This window comes from Panthera pardus, unplaced genomic scaffold (assembly GCF_024362965.1).
Source record: "Panthera pardus isolate Hobbes unplaced genomic scaffold, ASM2436296v1 HiC_scaffold_24, whole genome shotgun sequence".
Classification (NCBI taxonomy): domain Eukaryota; kingdom Metazoa; phylum Chordata; class Mammalia; order Carnivora; family Felidae; genus Panthera; species Panthera pardus.
In genome coordinates this window covers 14116094-14132345 of record NW_026526810.1, presented here as the reverse complement: position 1 = coordinate 14132345, position 16252 = coordinate 14116094, and the positions used below count along the sequence as shown (strand labels likewise).

Here is a 16252-nt window from a genome sequence, read left to right as displayed (position 1 = left end):
GTTCACAGAAGTAGAAATTCAGAAAGCACTTAGATGCCCAAGAAAAGATGCCCAACTTCACTCATAGTAACATAAATGCAAATTAAAACTACATTGACTTCTAGACATGGAATAGAACACTCTACCCAATAGCAGAATACATATTTCTGTCAAGTTTACATGGAACATTGTCCAGGATAGACTATATGCTAGTCCATGAAACAAGCCTAAATAAGTTTAAAAGGATTTCAATCATACTAAATATGTCCTCCAATCACAGTGGAATTGAATTTGAAATCAACAATAGAAAGAAATTTGAGAAATTCACAACTATACACAGGCTTAAACAAACAATGGGTTAAAGAAGTCACACCAAAATATTTGAAATTACTTTAAGATGAACAAAAATGAAAACACAACATACCACAACTTATAGAATTCAGCTAAAGCAGTGCACAGAGGTAAACTGATAGCTTTAGATACCTACATTAATAATGAAAGACTTCAAATCAATAATCTAACCTTCAACTACAGAAAACTAAAAAAAGAAGAGCAAACTAAACTTGGACCAAGCAGAAGGAAATAAATAAGACCAGAAAAGAATGAAATAAAAAAGAGAATAGAAAAACAACAGAAGAAATCAATGCAACCAAAGTTTGGTTCTCTAAAAAGATCAACAAACTTGACAGATCCTTAGCTAGATTGACAGTGAGAGAAAGAGAAAGAGAGAACTCAAGCTACCAAAATCAAGAATGAAACAAGGATGTTACTACTGATCTCTAGAAATAAAAACAATTATAAGGGAAGACCATGCCAACAAATAGAAAACCCAGCTGTAACAGACAAATTCCTGGAAAGACGCAAACTATTAAAACTGACTCAAGAAGAAATAGAAAAATCTGAATAAATCTATAAAAAAAAGTAAAGAGATTGAACTATTAATTTTAAAAACTCTCACAAAGAATGCCCTAGGCCCAGATGGTTTCTATGGTAAATTCTATGAAACTTGTAAAGAAGAATGAGTTCCAATCCTTCACCAACTCTTACAGAAAACAGAAGAGGGTGAACATTTCCCAAATCATTTTATGAGGCCAGTGTTACCCTGATCCAAAACCCATACAAAGGCATCCCAGGAAAAGAAACCTACAGACCAAAACTATATTGAGACACCATTTCTTAATAAGATGGGCAAACATCCAAAGTTTAACAACATATTCTATAGATGAGGCTATGGGAAAACCAGAACTCTCTTAAAATCGTGGTGGAAACGCATAATGGTAACCTGCATGGAGGGGAATTTTGCAATATTTGCAAAATTACGTCTGCATTTACCATTAATTACAGCAATCTCTCTTCTAGGAATCTAGACTCAAGATTACTGGCAAAATGCAAAAGAATGTGTTGCACGGCTTTTTGTTGCTGTGAGACCTGTAAAGACTGAAAAACACCCACATGTCCATCCAATTGAATCAACTTACATGTATTCACCCAAAGATTTGGGCTATACAGCTACAAAAAGAAATGAGGAGTGGCTAATTCCCAGAAAAAGTGAAGACAGAAAGTACTCTTCCATTTATGTGAAAAAAAGAAGGAAGGATATATATATGGAATTAATATCATACACTAATATTTAAAAGTGGAAAGATTAAAAAAATTTTTTTTCAGTTTACTTGTCCGGAGGGAAAGATAAGGGGGAGAGATAGATACAGTAGCCAGATACTTCTGGATAAATCTTGTTTGCAGTTTTTGTTTTGCAATAATATAAATGTTTCATATAATTATAAAGCAAAATTAAATTGCAAACCAATTTGTAAAAATCCAAAGGAAAATTAAAGAAGTGAATCCAACCATGTATCAAGTTTGCAGAATAACCACCCTGAGAAGAATCATTTTAAGAGATTTAAAAACTCTAATAGTATATACCTACAGTCAAAAAGAACAACAAAACAGTGTTTTAAACTGCATTTAGTAATTGTGTCATTAACATTAATATTGGCATTATAGGTCTGAAACTATATCTAGGATAAAACAAATGTCATTAGGAATAAGATTCAGCATAAGCGCAGAGACACATATAAGTAAATTAGTAATTAGTATTAGGGCAAAGTAAGTAAATTAGCTGTGTTTCTAAATTGGAATTAGAACTATCAGTATGAACTCATGATGCATATCTTACATATTAAATATAATCTATGTATTGTATACAATATGTATATTATATGAATGTGCACATACAAATATCACCATTCTGCCACTGCAAGGACTACAAACAATTCAATTCAGAAGGAGGATACTGATTTCTAAGTACCATTTCCCACTAAAATGGCATTTAGAAATAGTCTTTGGAAAAATGGCCACATCCAGGTCTAGGGTAAGAAATGCACAAGGTAAGCCTGAAACACCTTTTCATCCCAGATAGCAACGACACTCTCAGAGACTCCTGGTGTTGTGCCAGAAGGATTCAAGAGCCAATGTGAAATTGGGACCATTTGAGCAACAATAAGGAAAGTTACTGCTGTGAACTGAAATGCATCAAATATCTTTCCATCCATGAATTCATACTGACACTCAGAAAAGAAACACATTAGTCACCTTGGGATGATGCCAGGGAACTAACTCATTACTCTGAAAACCAAAACCTTTTGCCTTTCCTGTGTGAACCACAATAACCAATTTGGTCAGGGGAAGTTTCTCTTTCTAAGTGAATTCCAGTGAATAAATGAAGAAAGAATGGTAGAATTAAAGATCACCATTTTGCAAGTTCTAGTGATATAAAGGCTCTAGGTGATCATCACCATGATCCCCTAACCTGACAAAAAATGGACAAGCAGACAAACAGGTGCCTCCTGATGGAAAGACACGTGGCACCAGTGAGTCTTGTCCAAAACCTCTTTCTGAATCTGAACAGCTCTTGAGATCTTACTACTGGTCAGGAAATGCAGGGCACAGAGCAGCACGAGAAACATCATGGGCTTGTCTCAGAGTCTCCTTTGAGAGGAACCCAAACCAAGACCCCAGAGACAGAGTGCAAGTGCTGGCTCCACACCGTGCTCCCCCTGCCTGATTGCTGCTGCCTTCTCAGGGGTCCACACAGGTCACCACACAGGTCACTGTCCCAGATCCTCTCCCCAACTGTGATCACAGGCAAGCTGCTTGTTCCCTAGGAGCTTCAGTGTCCTTATTCTTTACCCGAGATAAGAAATGTGCCACCTCTGAGGCTGGGTGACCAATTGGGTAGGTCACTACACAAACAGAAGCCCTGGCACCAGTTAACTGGCCTGTGTGTCTTCCTCGTCACTAGTATCAGTACGATTACCATTGGTTCAGACTGCTCTCTGGACGAGTAACAATCCTCACACGCTAATGGCGTGTCTACAGTTCTCGTGCATGGTTTCCTAGTGCTGGATCCTTCCAGATGCCGTGCACAGAGGACGAGACTTTCTGGAAAGGAGAATTCTGCTTGGGATCCCCTCCCTCCCTCAGCTCTGGCTCAGCGCCAGCCAACAAAAATATAATGTGAGCCACATATATCATTTTAAAGTTTGTAGTAGTCACTTTGGGGTGCCGGGGTGGCTCAGTCAGTTAAGCATCTGACTCTTGGTTTCAGCTCATGATCTAAGGGTTTGTGAGTTCAAGCCCCCTTCAGGCTCTGCACTGACACATGGAGACTACTTGAGATACTCTCCCTCCCTCTCTCTCTGTCCCTCCCCTGCTCTTTCTCTTTCTCTAAGTAAATAAAAACATTCAAAAGTATTTTAAATAAGTAAGAATAAAGTTTCTAGCAGTCACGTAAAAATCAAATATAAGTGGGTGAAAAAAATTAATACTACATTTTATTCAACCCAAAACATCCAAACTTTCATTTCAATATGCAATTAGTATGAAATCATTATCACCGGTCTTGTCTTGGCCACCTTATGTGTTGTGTGCTCTGAGCACACTGCGTTTTGAACTGGGTGAATTTCAGGTTGTCGATGGGCAGCCACACGTGGCTCAGGCCACCACATTGCATATGGCAATTCCAGGTTGCTTGCCTCACTGTGCCAGCTCCGGGGAGGAGGCATGTTCACTTTGGGAAGGCTCGAGTCTCATTCTCTCCATGTTATCTGACCCCAGAAAGGGCCCATTTGGCCCATTGTCTGGAGAGGCACTAACTGGCCGGCTGGGATGGGGGTGCTCACTGGCACTGAACACCAAGTTTCTCTACCTTGTAGCCACGATGGGGCATGAGTATGCCGCTAGGGAAGGCGAGACCCTCACCTGCCATGGGGGGCCTCCCAGCTCCTCCCAGTTTGATTCTTGACACCCCAGGAACACCCTGCTTCCATAATTCTGTCTTAATCTGTGCCATCCGAAATACCGCCATTGCAGAGCCCCTCTGGCCCCTGGAGGAACTCCGGCTAAAAGCCCATTGAGTCTATCTAGAGCCAACCACAAGTTTACAAGGAAAACAACCCTGCCGCTGGGTGGGCACTGCCCTGCCCCCAGGCTGCATGCACCAGCAATACATGGGCGAAGTCACGCTTCACCCCCACTCTCATGGGACACAGTTGTCCACCTCTGGTAGGCACATACCTGAGGGAAGCTGATGAAAGCAAAGGACAGACCCCCTCCACAGAAAATGGCCTCATCCACCTTCACAATCTGGCATCACCTCTGGAGGTCAGAGGCTCCTTGAGCCCCTGGGTGTCCTCCAGGTGTGGGAGTGGGCTCCTGCAGCTTAAGGGTGGGTACCTGGCCCCAGGCTCAGGCTGCACCCCAGCCAGGGCTCTGGGGGGCGAACTTACGTTCCTGCTCCACCTCACACGCTCACTCGGAGGCCTCAGTGTCCTCATCTACGAAATGGAAACCGCCCTAACTGCCACTGCATCCAGCCTGTCTGCACTTCTGTGCACTCTTCTGGGAAATGAGAGAGGCACCCTGGGAGACCCACAAGTGTGTAGGGAGACCCAAGCCCCTGCCTAGGGGGTTGAATGGAGGAGAATTTCAGGGTTTGGCTGATCTCTTCTCCTGCTAGGCTGAGAAAGCTCACTGAAAGCTGGAATAACCATGCCCATTCTTACAGTACACCCCCCATGGTGGTTTTAGGGTGACTGTGGATACAGGTCATGCAGGCTGCTGGTAGGATGGGGACGGTGGGGGTTAGGAACGCCCGGATGGGGACGAGAGTCATGTGGGACTCACACTGCATGCATACTGGAATTCACCTCGACCTCTGGCTCAGCCTCAGATGATTTGAGAAAGGATTACAGATGATTAGTGCCATGTGCTGCCTTCTCTCAGCTCCTCAGGGCCCGGGCACTGCCCGCCTGATGAGGGGCTTCTGAAAGAACGATTATGTCCAATTGTCTCAATTATGCAAACCATGCTGACATTTCTAGCAGGGGAAGGACTGGCGGAGGGAGGAGGGTCACTTCAAAGGGAAAGTTCTGGCTCCCCCCACCTCTCTCAGATCCCAAGGCTGTTTTCATGGGATCCCACACTGAGCAGCCTGGCAACATGGGGCCCTGGTTTCCTTTTCTGGCCTGGGAGCGAGGTCATGGGGCCATTGCCTCACCAGGATCATGAGGGGCCCGGCACGGGCGCTCACATGCTCCTCATGTGGACTTCTCCTCTTAAAGGGTGGACCCTCCTCAGCCAGCTTCCTGTCTGGCCAGAGGAAGAAGCTGGAGGCCAGGCTGGGCCCTCCCCGCTCTGCCACTGTAGCAGGTAAGCTCAGGTGGGGCTAAGCGCGGGTGCAGGGAAGCTCAGGTTGAGGGCTTTGCTTCCTGGGGCCTGTTGCTCCTCTGCTGCTGAGACTGGCTGGATAAGGGTGTATCTGATCTCAGCTGACAAGGCCTCCAGGATGATTCCCTGAGGGAACGAGCCCTGTGTCAGCCGGCCAACACCAGGCTCCAGCGTGATGAGGCTTCCTCAGAGCTGGCTTCTAAATGTAGGTGCCAGGGATCTGCAGAGAAGCCCCAGCTCCAGGGCTCAGCCTCCTTGCCACTTACTGTTACTTCTTAGCATCTTACCTCTGTCCCTGTGCTTCCTGGAGAGCGTGCCTCTTCCCGTGAGCCCTTGCTATCGCTAAAGTTCTCCCGGGGTGGGGGGCAGGGGTTATATCTATAAGCCTTCATCAGCTGATATTTCATCTATTAGTTAAAACCTCAGGGTCGGGGGAAGCTCAGGGAAAAGATAGGTTCTACTACACAGGGCTGTGAAGGGAGGTGGGAATTCCCTCTCACTGCCAGTGGGAAGTGAGAACCGGATTCTGAAAGGCAGTTGAGTAGTATGCACCCAAGTACAATTCTACGTCTAGGGATCCATTCTGAGGAAAGAATCCTGAAGGTAGGCCAGGATTTACATAGCATTGTTTACTACAGTGAGACACATGAACAACCCAAATGTCCAAAACTGAGGATTGGGCACGTAAACCATGGTCTATCCACAGGATGAAATATAATGTGGCTACTTGCAAAAGGACAGAGAAGAATGTATAATGATAATGTGCAGAATGAACATGCTTTTCATGACAGACGCGCACACACACACGTCTAATCTGTTCCCAGAAAAAAAAAAAAAACCTAGAAATATACTGAAAGTCTATCTGTTGTTATTCTAGGATGAAGGCCATATGGGTGATGTTTATTTATTCCTTGGTAGATTTGTATATTTCCTCTTCTTCTTTTACTTTAATCATTTTCTATAACAAATACATTTTCCTTTTGTTACCAGAAATTATACCTTTTTTTTTTTTTTAAGTTTAGCAAAAAGTAGCAGAAATAATGAGGAGCAGGCAGGGGCAGAGGTGGGGAAGAATGGAAATGTTTACAAGAGTCATTCCTGGGTTGACCAGGAATAGGAACTGAAAATGAAGGAGGGCAGAGAGGTAGGGAGGAAAAATATATGACAAATTTGCTCTGTCTGAATTAAATATTTAGGGAGGAATTAAAAAGGACACCAGCCTCTCTAGGAGCGGACTTCAGACAGGTTTGAATTTCGCGAAGGATTGTCTTTGGCAATCTTCACCAAATATCTTTCTGCACACTACCCAGCAGCAGTTTTAATTCATGGCATTTGCGATGGTATTTATAGCATAAATTGGCCACTGTCTGCAGTGTATTTCAGGCTCCAGAAAATGTAATTGGAAACGTCAACTAATGTTGAAAGCGTTTGCTGTAATTGTTTGTGTTTTATTGGTTATTTTCTAGGAGAAGTCTGGAATTTTGTTTGGTTTGGCTCTTTGCAACCCCACTTATTTGCTTTGCAAAGTTGATAAGTACAAGAAACAGAATGATATTCAGGCATTTTAAGTGGCTAGTCATCTTCGTACTGAACTAAGTGAAAACAAAACACACTTTCCATTAACTTAAAATCTTCTTACTTGGAGCATTTGATATTTTTAGAAATCTCCCTTTTGCTTTGATTGGAAATGTTTTCAAGATGTCCTCTAATTTGTGTGTGTGTGTGTGTGTGTGTGTGTGCACGTGTTTGTGCACATCATGCACGCAAAACCTGGACCTGGGAAAATAGAGGCCGCCATCCAGGGGAATAATGGGACCCAATCCCGGATCCTCTTCCACAACCTAGAAGTTAATGAGGTTCAACATCTTAATACCTCCAGTAAAAAGGTAGTAGCCAGAGACACACTGATATGCAAAGGGACCCGGGCAGTCGGTGGCTGCTATGCCCCTCATTTTCTAGCTCTATTAGACTCTGCAATCGGTGAATGAATTACAGAATCCACTGGGAGCAACCAGGGTCCAGGAAATGGTTGGTTCATTGCCCCAGACACACATCACAAACAGGAGCAATTTTCCCAGGCTCCCACAGAAAACACCACAATTTATCTTGCTATTTTCCAGAAACTGTGCCTTCAATTGCTATCTATGTCAGGGGGAAGAATACATTTCCAATGCTAGAGATAGCTTAAAGAAAACAAGCTAATGACAGCCCACAGCTCTCCCCTTCCCAGCTGCCAGGTCTTCTTGTTGCTATGTGCCTGCCCATTCCCCCCACTGCTTCTGGCTCTCACCCCATCTGGTCTGCTCTCCCTGTAAACGTGGCAGGGAGACAGGAAGTCCTGTGTTCATTCCTTAAGGGTTGGTCACACTTGCTATGACCCAAGGTAAAATTAATGCTGAATTAGCAGGTGGCCTCTCTCCTTGGGCCATGGGCCCTCCCTAGAGATTGGGTATTAGGGAGGGCAAATGTGTCAGGCATGATGAGGTGGAAAGCATGTTGGCCAGGAGTCACAGCAGCAGCATCTTTTTTCTGTTAATCATTGGAGAGGTAATATACAAATATATAAAGTTGTACAACAGTGCAGAAGAGCCAGATGAAGGTCCTAACACCCCCAGCCCCACTGCTGAGCACACTTGATGGTTTGATGTGTATTGTTCTAAACTAGTGCCTCCCAGTCATCTGTGCCACAGACATAACTTTAAATTGTACAGTAGCCGTGTTAAAAAAGGAAAGCCATGTTAAAATAAGTGAAACTAATTTTAGAATTTATTTAACTCAACATATCCCAACTATTATCATTTCAACATGTAGGTATTACTAAAAAAAATCTTATTAATGATATGTCATTTGTTTTGTACTTCAAAATTCGGCCAAATACTACTCCCCCACTTTTTTTGAGCTCTAATATCAGACATAAAAAATGGTAGTTTGCTGTCTTATACTTGAACTCACAGCATATCTCAGTTAAGATGGGCCAAATTTCAGGTGCTTAATAGCTGCATATAGCCAGTGGCTACTATGTTGAGCAACATAGCTCTAGACCTTTGCATATCAAGGTTTGTTCTTGTACAACTGGATCATACCAGAAAGATCTTAGTACAACTTTTTTTTACAATTAATAATAAAGACATTTACACTTTAGAACTTAAAGTTCTACTTTAGAGTATCTGATACTTGCACAGCCCATGGTTGGATCTATCATCAATGGTTTAACAATTTCCTAATCGAGATGAAAAAAAAAATTGGAGGCTTCTAATTTTTCACTTGGTTCAAAATATATTGGAATAAACATCCATATAGTGCCTCCGTATGTGTAAAAATGTTTCCAGATAATAAACCCCTAGAAGTGGATGTGCTGGGTCAAAGCGTATGTTTGCTTGACCCCGTGACAGGTACTGCCCAGATCCCCTCCAAAAACATGCTGCCAGGAGTCTGTGAGAGAGAAGCAGATCCTTAGCCACCAGGCAGCCTTGGGGTTTGGACCTTAGTTCTCTTAGATGTAAAAACGAGGAGTTGTGCTAACCCTTCCTTGTTTCTTAAATGCCCACTTTTACAGCTCAAATGTTGACGGTTCCAGCCTATCTCTCCGGTGGGCGGGGCTGTGCATGGGTGAGAGCTCCCTGTTCCTCAGTTGGCAGGGCAGGACCAGAAAGGCTGATGAGCAAACAAAGCTCCTCATGCATCTTGCCTGAGGTCAGCAGAAAACTCTCAATGAAGACCCGAACTCCTATTTTTTGTACAATTACTATTACACTGTCTTTTATTAATATGGTGTTGTCTACTAAGTGCTGTCACAGCAAATGAGCAGAGGAGCAAGGACCAGCCCCAGCAGCCTGGCTCTTGAGCTGGCTGCCACAGGCATCATGTTGAGCTACATCAACTTCACTCCCACTGGTGTGAAGCTACATCAACTTCACTCCCACCCAGCGTCCCTCCCCACCCCTGTGGCCTCAGCAACATCACAGCCCCTAAAGGACACAGTCCTTGTTCACATGCCAATAGTGTGGCGCACCCTCCCAGGTCCTGGGAGTCCTAGGAGAGGAAGTCCACCTAAAGAGTGGCAAAGGACCACTGAAAAGGAGAGGGTGCTCCCCATGGAAGCCAGGTGGGTACTGGGAGGTCAGCCTTGGTCTTCCAATCCTCTCTCCCATGGGTGCTGGTCTGCGCCCTCCCAGCCAGGGAAGACCAGACTGAGCTCTCAGGTAATGTCAAGGAGGCCCTATACACACTGGTTTTCCAACTAGTTTGCCCTCCTGAGCAAGCCAGTCAGGAGGGGGAGCTGCAGAGGGGGCCCCCGAGACCCTTGTGGCAATTCCCAGGTTCCCAATCAGGGAGGAGCTGGTGATGGGGGCAAGGGAAGATTCATCCATCCATCCCCATCCATCCCCAGCTGTGTGGGATTGAGTGTTCCAACCAGGGACATGGGGTGTCTTTGCATTTGTTCAGACCCTCTTTCCTTCCTTCAGCAAAAGGTCTTATAGTGTTCAGTGTGTTGGTCTTTCACCTCCTTGTTTAAGCGTTTTCCCAGATATTTTATTCTTTTGGATGTTATCATCAACGAGATTGTTTTCTTAATTTCCTTTTTGGATTCTTCACTGCTGGTGTTTGGAAACACAACTGATTTTGGGTTAATGATCTTGCACCCCAAAACTTTGTTAACTTTGCTTATTAGCTGTAGCAGGGTTTTTTTGTGGATTCTTTCAGAGTTTCGCTTTGTTTTATTTTGGGCTTCATCTGTATTCCTAAGCAATATATTGTTTAGCTTTTTCTGCTTTTGAACTTTATATAAACAGACTCACACTGTGTGTCCCCTCGGCGACTTGCTTCTTTTGCTCTGGGTTATGTTTGGAGAGCCATTCATATGATGTGGTTTGTCTGTTTCTGTTGCCATGTAATATTCCCTCATGTGAATATGTGGGGATGGACTTACAGGTCCTACTGCAACTGGGCATCTGGGTTGCTATTTGTTGGGGATCTCATGAATGGGAACATGCATGTGGGGTCTCCTTGTACACACGAGCATGAGCATATTTTGGGGGTAAACCCCAGTATAGAATTGATAGACTCAAGCATGTGGCTGCTCTGCTTCTCCAGATGATGCTAAGAGGCCTTCTATCCTCCTTAAAAGGAGGAGCTCAGAAGCATCTGCCCATTTTGGAGAAAGCATTTGGAATCAGCCAGAGGAGACAGATGTGTGATGAGGGACAGGGCTGTGCACAGGAGTCAAGTCCAGCTGCCTGGCATGAGGCCAGCCAGGACTGGTGGCTTCACCATGACCCAGTCTCTTCTCCTAGTGCCCATTCACCTCCCAGAGTCCCTACCAAAGCCCTAACCCCTCCACTGCCTCAGTTTCCTCATATTTAAAACCACCGTGAGGGGAGCACGTGCTCTCTGTAGACCTCTGCCCCCCAACAGCCACTGCATCTCAATTCAGTGTGGCAGTCATCGTGACCACAGTGAGAAATACGATCAGGGGCTCTGCCTTTTTTCTGCTGTTCCCTCTTCTGAGAGCGCCTTTCCCCTTTGCTCCTGCGCCCAGCTGAATTCTCCTCAGGCTTCAAGGATGAGCTCCCTCCCTGTTTTCCCCACCTGGCAAGTCCCTTCCCAGGGAGAAGCCCTGTCCCTCCACACCATGCACAACTTTACAATGCCAGTGCATCTGCCTGGGAGCTCCCGAGGGCCGAGCGCACTCAGTACACCTGGAACCAGCAGAGCCTACCAGGTGAGGGGGCTTCATAAGCTACTAGTGTGAAATACACAAATGCTGGCTTTCTCTCATGTCACACAAGGTGGTCTGGGGCTACAGAGGTCCCAGTGAACTTCTGAAGACATATTTCCTCTGATGTAACCCTCCCAAGTTTTCAATGCTGAGCTGTGTGTAGGAACACTTATCTATAAATACATGAGCAGCCCAGACACTGGCCATGAGTCACGAGTCACTACAGACCACAATGGTCACATAGATCTAGAAGAACACAGCAAATGAGAACCCCATTTGGGATGCTCAGCCATGCTCCCTCCTTCACACCCAGCCCCCCACCCAAATCTACACAGCTGCTCCCACCCCAGTCCTCACCTCCCAGAGTGGCCCCTGCAGGAGTGCCCATCATTGCCAGACCCCTTGCCCCTTCCTCGAATTGTAACAGGACTCAAGGGGTTTGCCAGTTGGGGTGCAGCATATTGAACACAACCCAAGGAACCGTTGAAAGCAAAGAACTTTTTATTATTTGTTGCAGGTGAGAAGACAGGGAGATGGCTCTCAAAGCACCATCTCCCTGTGGAATTAGTATAGAAACCTTTTTTTCAGTGTATCAGGGGGAGGGGAGGGGAGCTTGCATATACGTTAAGGAACGTATGCATATCCTATTACTTAGGTACTTTGGTTCAATTCTGCAAGACTGTCAATTCCTAGACTGTCAACATGCTAGTGTGTACATTGTATGTTTGAAAAAAATGGTGGAAAACTCCACCCACAAGAGGAGATCTTAGTATTATAATGAGCTAAAGGTAACTTCAGGACAACTCAGGGGTGAGGAGGAAGGGTGAGGCACTTCTATGCAGTCTTCAACTCCAATCTGGCTCAAACTGGCTCATATAAGGGGCTGTCAGGGGAGAGCCATCTAGCAAGGGGCTCTCAGGTGAGTGAAACACCTTGGCTGGTGTTTTCTTGGTGTCTCCTTGGCTGTAACTGTTGGTTCTGCCAAACAAAACCCATGTTTTCTCTGCTTATGCCCCTTCCCCACCTCCCTTCTGCTAGTAGCACTTAGGCCTCTTATTTGAGTAACTTCCCTTTGCATTTTAGCTAACAAAATCTGTCCCATCCTGGCTCTCAGTCTCTGGGAGTTGACTATTGCAAACTAGCCAATCTGCTGCACAGGCACTACCGAAATATGAGAGGTGTTTGCCGATTAATGCATGCACACTGGTCCCCAGGAGCCGCAGGAAACCGACTTAGCATGACTTAGATAATATTGTCGGCACAGAGCTGCTATGAGGCCAGGGAGGAAGAACACTGGTAAAAGAAAACCTTGGAAAAACACAAACCAAGATTTGTGTCTGACATTCTTAAGGGCTGGTGAGTGAGCCGTGAGTTTGGAAGGGAATGATCCCTGTCTCATCAAAGTGTCCCTGATGTTGGGGACAGCTGGCCAGGCCTGGGCTTGACTCTTAGTCCTGCTTTCCCACAGGCTTCCTGCTTCCTCTGCCATTGACAGGGGAATTAAGAACAATGTATTCCAACGCCCACCGACCCTACCTGAAAGACCCTGGGCATTTAAACGGAAGCTAAAATCTTACCCTTGTTATACTTCATTCAGTTTATGCTTAAGACACTCAAAAACTATTTACTGAATACCAATCTCTGCCAGAAAATGGGCTTGAGGTTTTTCACACTAAACTGTGTTTAATCTTTACAACAATCCCACTTAACAGGCAAGATAATCGAGGCTCAGGAAAGTTAAATAAATTGGCCACGGTCATAAAGATAGGAAACAGTGAGTCCAGGGGTGCCTGGGTGGCTCAGTTGGTTAAGCGTACCACTCTTGATTTTGGTTCAGGTCATGATCTCATGGTTCACAGGTTTAAAGCTCTGCATCGGGCTCTGTGCTGACAGTGCAGAACCTGCTTGGAGGTCTCTCTCTTTCCCTCTCTCTCTGCTCCTCCTGCGCGCTCTCTCTCTCTCTCTCTCTCTCTCTGTCTCTCTCTCTCAAAATAAATAAATAAACTTAAAAAAAAGGAAAAGGGACAGTGAATCTGGGAGCTGACTCAAGTATGACAGAATCCAGAGTCCTTTTCTCACCACCACACCTTTTATTGTATTTTTACTTTAGGGACCACCTTCAAAGCCTTAACCCAAAGAAAAGACTTTAATAGTAAAGCCCACTGGGAAGATTCTTTCCAGGGTGTGACTCCACGAGGAATATGCCAGGGAGGCGTTGCCTCCTAGTGGTGCCACAGGGTGGAATCTCATGCACCTGGGTAAAGTGTGAGGAAGCTCTCTGTACAACTGATGCAGGCTGGCCAGGTCCAAGGACCAGCCAAGAGGGCCCTTGGCTTCCCACAGGAGAGAAATCAAGTGCAAGCCTAGAGGAAGTGAGAGCAGAGTTTACTGAAAACATAGAGCAAATACAGACAGAGTGTCTGGAAGACTCAGGAAGGAAAGGAGAGTAAGCCTTGTCTTTGCTTGGGGTCTGGGGTATTTATTAAGGATGGTGATCTGGTGTATGTGTTCTCTCAGGCATCCAGGAACTGGTCAAAGCAAGGACAAGTGCTCAGGAGCCAGGAGTCTTGGTGTCATGGTGTCTGGAGTCAGTGGTCTTGGAAAATGTACAGGACAACCTCACCGGTCACTCCTTAGATGTTATCCATCATGCTGGAAGTCTCCAAAGAAATCATTAACTCCTTGACTTTACGAGGAGGACTTACATTAAGTCATGTGTAGGGTGGGGGTGCAGGTCCTAACATGAATAGAAGAGCAGGCCTTCCCAGGATCCCTTCAATTTCCCTAGTTCACAAGGGCTCAAGAAGATGCCCACAAATATCACTGAACTGTCATTTTTAAAAAGTTCTTTACAAGAGTATGTGTGTTGGAATAAACAAGAGAGAATGTCTGAAGGGCACACAGCAACCATTAGTGGGGGTCACTGCTGGAGGCTAGGGGTTGGAGGGAGAAGGAGGGAGAATCACTTTTCAATTTAGACACTCCTTTTTTTAAATGTTTATTTATTTTTGAGAGAGAGAGAGAAGAGGGGAGGTGCAGAGAGAGGGAGACACAGAATCTGAAACAGGCTCCAGGCTCGGAGCTGTCAGCACAGAGCCCAACACAGGGCTCAAACTCAAGAACCATGAGATCATGACCTGAGCCAAAGTCGGATGCTTAACCAACTGAACCACCCAGGTGCCCCTCAATTTAGACACTTCTCAATCTTTGTCATTGTTCCATTGAGCATATATTAGTTGAGGGATGCTTGTGGGGTTTGTTGTTTGTTTGTTTTAAATTCTAAGCAAAGGAAAAAAACCCACATCATCCCCCCATGCCACCAGCCCATCCCCACCCTGTGCCCCAGGCATGAAGCTTTTGAGGCCATCTCTAAAAGGAAAGGAATAGGAAAATGTGAGCTCCAAATCAAGATTCAGGTCTTAGAGAGGTGGGTGTGGGGCCCTATAGCTGAAGCTTCTCTGTCCTTGTGGTGGATCATCGCCCAGGCCAGTGGCCTCTGCACCTCTTCATGTTACAGGGTGACCATGTTACAGGGTGACTCCCAGGCCTGCTCCCACCCATATCCACCGGGCCCCCTAGAATGTGTTTTCTCATTTTGATGCCAGGTCCACTTGTAACCAGGGCACTGGGGCGCAAGAGCACCTGGTCCAAATAGACCAGTTTTGGCCATTTCCTGTTGGCAAAATCCAAAGGCAGAGAGGCAGGTGGTGGGTGAAACAAGAAAGGAATTTATTTCAGCGAGGCCAACCCCAGGAAGACAGCGGACTAGAGTCTCCAAGACTGTCTCCTAAGTGCAGAAAATACTTCCAGGTATTAGTGAACGTGGACATATAAGGAGAATAGGGAGAATGTGGGACAAAAGCCAGTGGGAATGTGTAAGTGGGCAGTGAAGGTCAATTCATCATTGTCTTGGGGTCAAACACACGGGCGCTCGCTGGCATCAGGACAGAACTTACTGCTCTTCCCATCACGGGATGATTTGCCCAGCAGGTCTTTTGCCTGAGTTGTCTCTTAAGAGACAAGCTGGAAAGAACTTAATCAGTTAGAAAGTACCAACTAAGGTCAAAATGGAGGTAGTTGAAGTCCTCTGTCACACTCCTCACGGGCCTCCCCACTGTCCTCCAGCCGCTGTGTGGGCCAGCGAGGGCCAACCTGCCATGGTTACCAGTGACCTGTTGTGGGCACCATGCTGAGCCATATTGGAGTCTGTGGGAGAAAGAACAATGAGTGTCCTATATACACTTACCAAAATATCCCCTCATGTTTAAACTGTGTGGGAAAAGTAAGAACTCTACAGTCAAAAAACATGACTGTATAAAAAGCCTCACGCTGCCCAATGTGCTGGCCTGTCACACAGTAAACCCTCGTACACTGCCCAGTGGGGACATGCTGGCTGCATAACCCAAGAGCTGTGAGCTGATCGGAAACAACCCTCGCACAACGAGGCAAGATCATAAAGCGAGCAACAACCTGTCTTTAAAATGTTGATATCTTGATCACAAGGGATTCTTGGCATTGATTTTACCTTTTTTAAATTTTGTATAAAATGGGGCACCTGGGTGGCTCAGGTGGTTGAGCATCCGGCTCTTGACTTCGGCTCAGGTCATGATCTCATGGTTCAAGGGTTTGAGCCCTGCATCAGGCTCTGCACTGATAGTGTGGAGCCTGCTTGGGATTCTCCCTCTCTTTCTTTTTTTCTTTCTCTCTCTCTCTCAAAACAAATAAACTTTAAAAAAACTAATCAAAAAATAAAATTTTGTATGAGGTGCTATTTATCTTAGGTACTGAATTTTTGACACCCTGCCCATCACCCAAGAAAGGCACAGC

General features: G+C 45.3%; 1 protein-coding gene across 13 annotated transcripts in view; it reads left to right on the top strand.

Moving 5' to 3' along the window:
• The window catches only part of TRPM1 (transient receptor potential cation channel subfamily M member 1), a 136243-nt gene that overhangs the window by 34902 nt on the left and 85089 nt on the right, over positions 1-16252 (top strand). For 3 of the 13 annotated variants that reach the window (XM_053888801.1, XM_053888792.1, XM_053888790.1), the window contains exons 1-2: positions 5479-5688; positions 9263-9399. The exons of 2 other annotated variants lie outside the window; for them this stretch is intronic. In XM_053888801.1, coding sequence (XP_053744776.1) covers positions 5544-5688; positions 9263-9399 — 282 coding nt within the window. In that variant the 5' untranslated portion in view covers positions 5479-5543. Of the gene's footprint in view, positions 1-5478; positions 5689-5829; positions 5912-9262; positions 9400-16252 lie in introns of those variants that run through there. 8 more of the 13 variants (XM_053888795.1, XM_053888793.1, XM_053888791.1 and 5 more) reach the window with 6 other exon arrangements.